The sequence below is a fragment of the Plasmopara halstedii genome (assembly GCF_900000015.1).
Source record: "Plasmopara halstedii genome assembly, contig: Scaffold_194, whole genome shotgun sequence".
Classification (NCBI taxonomy): Eukaryota; Oomycota; class Peronosporomycetes; order Peronosporales; family Peronosporaceae; genus Plasmopara; species Plasmopara halstedii.
The window spans coordinates 34,020-41,275 of NW_020187115.1; the positions used below are offsets into that span (position 1 = coordinate 34,020).

The 7,256-nt window shown below is 43.6% G+C and overlaps 1 protein-coding gene across 1 annotated transcript; it reads right to left on the reverse strand.

Moving 5' to 3' along the window:
• Window positions 1-3,117: 3,117 nt before the first annotated feature.
• Window positions 3,118-6,535, reverse strand: PHALS_02419 (exocyst complex; the record flags this gene model as incomplete). Its single annotated transcript, XM_024719601.1, has 14 exons — window positions 3,118-3,274; window positions 3,340-3,737; window positions 3,806-4,054; window positions 4,127-4,247; window positions 4,309-4,370; window positions 4,442-4,534; window positions 4,597-4,666; window positions 4,742-5,133; window positions 5,191-5,574; window positions 5,637-5,753; window positions 5,819-5,920; window positions 5,983-6,123; window positions 6,199-6,326; window positions 6,388-6,535. The coding sequence occupies 14 exons, from the start codon at window positions 6,533-6,535 to the stop codon at window positions 3,118-3,120; spliced, it is 2,562 nt and encodes an 853-aa protein (XP_024572698.1).
• Between the last annotated feature and the right edge of the window lie 721 nt (window positions 6,536-7,256).

Below are 7,256 nucleotides of genomic sequence, written 5' to 3' on the forward strand. Positions count from 1 at the left end.
TAAATACATGTATAACTACTGGCTATACAGCCCCGTACCGTATTCTTGTTTGAGTGTGATCACACCATGCCCATCTGGTGTGACATACACCCCTGTTACCAGGGTATGTGTAACCCTGTTTCACTGTGAGGGCGCCAATGTTGAGCCTCTATGCCTAGGAATACTGGACCGAGGAAAAATGCTTTATCGGACCGAAGGAAATAGACATGGCTATGAATTCGGACCTGCCTTAAACAAAACAATAGCGCGTCTTAGAGGCCGTGCGTAAGAAAAGCCACTAATGCTAGATACCATTGCGGAAGTGGCGTTGTAGACGTTGAAAGATTCAAAGTGACATACGTTGTGGGTATTTGTAGTGGCTGGTTCGGATTATCAGCTGCGATCAACTTCCTGATCACTTGTCAAGAGAAGCGAGGATGGCATATTATGTCCAGAAGTTAAGAACTCTCGTCCCTTTGATGGCGTCGAGCCCTCACCAGTAGGTGGAAATGGTTATCATTTTGACGGAGGGTCTTCGAATGGGTGTGGCTCGCATCGGGACCGTACGCGTCCACTATTACAATTTTGAGGAAGCGATTGGTGTCGTATTAAATAAAAATTACAACTTTCATACTTCGAGGGTCGTGTGAGGGTTTGAAGGCGAAGCTCTTCAATTGTGCTTCATGCAACCGACCTCAGCCGTGCTTTGGGCTATGAAAGAAGTGGGAGAGTTTTACGATGCTGAGCTTCTTCACGGTATTCTCAGATATGTCATTCGTGAGAGCATGAAACATTTACGCCTTGTGTGCTCCCTCGTTCTTGGCTGAGAGCTACGATGATCGGTCTCCCACGTGAGAGCACACAAAGAACCTCTCAAAGAAAGTATCTAGTAATAGCAAATTTGGAACACAATCATTTTTCTTTTTCGGACTTCGTAAAATTGTGGTCAATGAGACACAACCGTAAGTAAACGACTCTCGTTAAAAGCCGTGAATCCTGCAGCCCAGGTTTGTCGCATATCGATATCGACGTTTACGAGGCCGTGTACAGTCCAAATAAACTCAGGAATGTAGCGTAATTGCTTATGACGTACGACTGTCAAAACAGTAGATATTGCGTGGGGGCATTGAAATGCTAAATGTAGATGTGACATCGGTGCGTCGCGCAACTGGGACACTATTTATGATGCTATAAACTAGACTGAAGATCAAGTGAAATTTGACGACTTTGATAGTGTTAGATGTTGTCTCATTCTGCACCAAGATTAAATACAATTTTATCGTAGATATGGCCTGGCCGGAAAGCCTTGAGTCATAAATTGACTGGAAGTCGGAAAAGATAAACACCAAATACTTCTCTCTTAGCGGAGCTTTGAAAAGTCATAAATTCAGATCTCGCTTTCGCGCAGGATGTGTTGTTGCCCGAGATTGGTAATGATGGTGTTACTAGGTGTCTCTTGTTGAGCTCGAAAGGCAAAAGCGGCAATCAACCGAGGTCTGAGAATAAGAGTGAAAATAACTTTTGTACATCGCGGTCTCCAGAGTGGGAAGAGAAATGAGAACTGTAGGTCGTCGTCCCCGAAGTGAATCTCTAGAGGGGTAAGAATCATGTGAGTTGTTTTCTCTGTTTCAGGGCCGGTGTGACGCGAAAGCCACTAGGAGTTTAAAATTCTTGTGTCGGAGCGGGTGGAGCTGAACAGCAATGCAAGTTGCAATAAGGAGGCCTGGTTCATGGAGATAGGAAATATGAGTTCATCGTTGCTACGATGCGAAAGTACTACCGAGTCAGCTATCGTGTGGCGGGTCCACCACGTGGAGCGGTAAGTCTCTACGGGAAATGGCAAAAATAGTTTAATGATGATTGAAGTGATCGAGGTAGTCCTAGGAACTTCGGAAGAAGATCGTACAGAGCTGGGGGAAGTATCCTTAGACGATTCATACAGCTTAACGCAATCCATGAGGTCAACGAAATGGTAATTTGTCACTGGGGACACGCACAGAGCACTGGGTTGGAAGAATGTTAAAGTTTAATCAATAATCCGACAGATCCGTTCTATCGTTTGTTGGGGGAATATCACGAGAGATCCACAACGCGTGTTTGCCCCGGCTAAAGTAGCTCGTCAAAAAATTGACTTGGTTTTCGGGACTAAATGCTGTATCAGGCGGCAATGATTCCTACCATGGAAAAAGTATGACTTCGTTGACGCTTTCTTCCGTCCAAAGCACAAACAGGGCTTAGTTAGATAGAAAATCTCCAGACTCGGCACCGACTTTCTGTGACATAAAGGATAACGGCAGTTGGCAATAGATGCATGATTATGATAAGATGTTTGACGCCACTATTTCGGAACAAAAGCCACTTTTTTTAGGAAAGGATGTGCTGCAGAACAGCATGGCCGGCTGTACTTCGTCCAGACTTATTAATCTGGTGTTTGATCTTACAAACTGCTCATGAGAAACGGCGATGCCATCTCATCGCGGTAAGAACTCCTAGCGGGATGCTTTGAGAGCGGTTGGTTATGAAAAAAGGATTGTCCGACGCATCAGCAACGTTTTTTTTCGTTTATTTTGAGTGGCTTTAGAGGCCCGACTGTGGCTATACACACACCTATTTTTCGGCAATTGCCTACAGACGTATGTGAAGAGCAACGTTGAACGCGTGCGAGCAGTATTCGAGTGTGCGCGCCGAAATTAGTTATTCGTTAATGTAGACGCGTGTGTCTATGACTCCGACAAATATTCTCTTTCGCATTTGCATTGTGAAGTGGGGCCTGCCAGCACATCTCGTAATGATTAAGGACATTGTAGTGGTTATGAAATGTTTTTTTTCTGTCCCTTGTCGACGAAAGGGTTGGGCCTAAGGGTAGAGCTTGTGGTGGCCTGCGTCTGAACCTTTCGAGGATTGGATGCGGCCTTTTTTGCCATATAAGAGCTTCCTTTATCCTCGTAACTTAAAAAAAGGAAAATGAATGATCACAGATCAGATCATAAATTCGGTTTCTTCGTTACGGCCATAAGTACATCAATTTTGAGCCAGGCTATTGACAAGATTAGGAGTAAAGTAAGTTGCATGATGAGATTGCCTTTTACAAATCACAAGAGCATATATTGCTTATTAGGTCTCGAAGCTGTCCACAATTTACTTTCGAGGGTTTATGGAGCCAAAGATTCGCTTTTTTGGAGCATGAACAAATGTTGGTCCCCACGCTTTTGATGAGTTCTTACCATCCTTCATCTTTGCAAGTATAGCAGACACTGTATCCGAGGACAAATGCGAGTATTTGCCTCGAGCATCTCTACTCTTACCCGAAACAACATAATAGTCAGATAGCTTTTCACACAAACACACTCAGAATCGTACCGCTGTTGTGGGTCTAAAAATTCTTCAACGCCCCCCGAAAGAAAGAGTTCGATGAGATGTAAGACCGGAATGAAGCAATCTTGTAGCTGAGCAATGGGGACGGACCCAATATAATCAAGCAGTACGTCTAAATTCCTTTTAAAATTGGCGATCGCTTCCATGTTCAGCTTCTTGATGGCTGAACCACTTAGAATCTGCTCCAAAGACTTGGCAAGGTAACTGCACGAAGCAAAGTGGACAGCTTCTTGAACTGCTTGTGGGAGCTGATGCAGTTGAGCAAACGTGACTTTCAGGTAGTTGATGAGGTCCCACATAGAAGGATCTGGCTGCGTTAACACAGCACTCGGCATCCAATTAAGGTAGTAGAAACTAGAAAGCAGCTCATCAATCTTTTTCAGCTAAAAAGCATACACCAGATATTTATCAGGTGAGGCTTAAGTTACATGACTTCACTAGTAAGACGTACCATGAGCTCACAAACCATATCCTGAGCTCTTGTAGTTGTGCTCGTAAATTTCTTTTTTGCTGCTGCCTTGCTTAACTGTAGGCGGCTTGAGCAAGGCTTCACCAATTGTGTCGTTGCTCCGCGAAGCGTATTACTCACACTGTAGCCGTACGTCCGGGCCTCCCACGCTTCCGTCTGCATCTTCACATTTTCCTCAAACCGATCACAGGCGCAAGCCAAGAACGACGCATTCGTGCCCATCATTACAACCTTCACACATAGCAGCATCAAAAGCTTAACTTTACACAATAGCATAATAAGAATTGATTCTCGAAGCCAGACCGTTGCGACTTGTAGATCTGTGTGTTGATCGATAACTTCGTTTAGCGTTTCATTTAGGTAACTCAGTGCCTCGATTGTGTCATCTCGGACCCACTCGCCCCAGTCTTCGATGTTAAGATAGCTGAAACATACGTTAAATCAAAGATTAATACCACTATGAACAGAAGTGACACACATTGTACCGTTCATAATCGAACATCATCTGAATAAGAGCTTCAATACTCTTGCAGCTCTTTACGACAACCTGCGAGCCCCAAATTTTAATCGTATGACGTTTACCCTCAATGATTTTTCAAATAGATCAGACACTCGTACACTTGTGAAAGGTAGCACAACAGGGTCTGCTCCAACATCGACATTCTTCAGCATTGTTTTGACTTCATTTTCCAGTCCACAACATTGCAAGGTCTAAAACGCAATCGAAACGTCGTCAACTAGCATCGTCACAATCAGTGATAGCCTTTCCACACCATTTGAAGCTGATCGGAAGAGACTTGAGCACGCTCGAAGGTATCACTAGCCATAAATTCGCGCAGCCTCCTACGCGACACATCACCACAAGCGTGTTACACTTTAGGCGTTGACAAGTCATAGGGTCTGTCGAATATCGCATACTTCTTTGTGTTCGCCATGATCACGTTTCGGAAGTGCGAGCCTAAGCGCCGAAAAGTGTCGAATATCAACGTGGAATTGTATTCATGCACTTCATCACTCAGCGTTCGAGCGCATGCAATAGCCCGCACTTTGATGTTCAGAATCGTAGCTTGCTCATTAAGGCTTAAAACGGAAGTCGACACTATTCCACACAAACTCTGGATGACTAGGTGAAAGATTCCGTTGATGTCTTTCTTTGACAGCAACGCTGCGTCCGAGTATCGCCACAGCAGATGCTCAAGACAAAACGATCCTGTCAACTTCTTGAAAAGCTCTTCGTGTTGAGTGACGAATTTTTCAGGGCTAACTGTTGTAACTGTACCTCTCAAAAATGACGTCAATTGAAGTTGGGGCTACAACAAACACCTTAAATAATCCGTAAGAAAAAAAATGTGATGTTATCGACATACCAAGCGATTGACATTGTAAAACGCAGCTAGCTCTGAAAGTTGATTTGTAACTCGAAAAACGTGTAATATTCGTAACATTGGCGAAAGCTGAGTCAGAGCAAGTTTCATGTAATTTGCGTGAATGTTGCTCCTTTCTTTCAGAGTATTAGCACCAGAATTAAAGACTCGGATGGACGGCAGCTTCAATCCATCCTCGCCCAGTAGCAATTTGTCCGAGTTTGATGGACTTAATGAAGCTCGAGGACTTACAGCAAAGTTGCCACTGCTACTTGCCCTGCCAAGTACAGTCGTGGGTGCATGGCCACACTTTTCTAAGACATCCTGTTCATAATACTGCTCGCTAATCTGATTTTCCAGTCGATGCATTGCTGCTTCCCCAATCGACTATAGTGTATGACACAATAAAGCCTCACCTTTGGACTTAAGAAATGCGTTTTTTGTCTTACCAACGACGCCGTTCGAATATCCTCCAACCAATGTGAAGCCTCTCGCTTAGCTTCATCTTTAATTGTTCGCATTGCATCATGCATCCAGTCGTTCATGTATTGTGGAAACAGCCGGCCCTAGGAAATAAATGGCAGAATATATCGATCAACATGTAGTGTATCAACTAGCATCAAGTTTGTACTCGAAACGCCGCGATTTCGATGCGAAGTTTTTCGAGCATCGTGAATGCGTGAAATAATTTGTTTTTCTCAATGTAAGCTGTAATGGCTGCGGCAAGAGCCAACTAGAGTGAAAATGAACATCAAATTCAAAAACGTGTTTAACTCATTATATCCTTTTACTTACAATGCGTTGACAGTGCTGTAATTTTTCAATGGATTCGTCAATATTCTTCTGCACTGTGTAGCAAGTCGCCAGAGAGTCATGAACAGATAGAATTTTTGATGTGGCGCCAGCTAACTGGCTTTGAAATTCGTCAATATCAAGCTACTTCCAAGTCATTTGTAATAAGGAAATTACATACGCTTTGACTCCCTACTAGCAACAATATACGTTGTCTACCTGTAATTTCGAGACATCAGCCTTCATGCGCACAATCTCTTCGATTGAAACCACAAAATCTTGATAGTTTGAGCTGCATACATCGCGGATCTCATCTTCTTTTGCTTTAGCATAATTTTGCAGACTTGCTGCAGAAGTAAAATCGAACTACCGATAGTAACAGAAGTAACAAATGTTTTGACAGTGAACCTGTAAACTTGTTGCCCCACTGTTTTTCAATAGCCAACTGGATACCAGGTGCTAGCCTCGCTCGAGATTGTGCAATGCTCTCAGCGAGTAGAACCCATTCCGGCTTACTTTGCCATGCGGAAGACGCAGCTTTCACGGAGCTTTCCATGTACAGTGCAACGCGACTCGTAAAGATCGTATGAATATAATCAAATCATGTACACAAAAAATGGGAGCCAGAAGACTTTTTATCATTTTTGAGATAAAATGATGTCATGAAAGTTTGAAAGGTATGAATTACGTGGTGAATTGCTGGGCTGTGAGTCCCCGGCTCTGATCTGCAGAATGTGTGTATTTGGGTCATACGCCCAAAATTGCCACGCTATGTACCGTATGCCCTATTTCTCAATATACCGGTTTGGTATATAGTATCTGCATACGTTTTTGAGCCTGATTTTATTTATATAATTTTATGGCATATGAGTTTTATTTAGTTACGTTATGATCAGAATACAATACTCGTTAGCATGTGAAGCTGGACCATGAACTAAATTTCTGTGCAATTGTACATTAACTAATCTTCAGAGTGATCGTTCTCGCATCCTCTGCAAGTCATAAGCTTGACTTATGAGGCACCACAGCGACCCGTTGCACATGGTAACACTATTACGTCAATCCGACGACAGAGTCTTAAGAATACTATACCTCATCCTAGGAATGGCATGGTTGGAACACCATGAGCTATGAATTGATTGGAGGTCAAAGACTTTGGGCAATACGCGCACGACTCCTGATCAAGCTTTAACGAGTCATGAACCCACCTCTGCTAGGCGACAAAAGCGCTATTGGCGAGAGCACTGGACCGAGACGGTCAACGTGCTAGACATTGG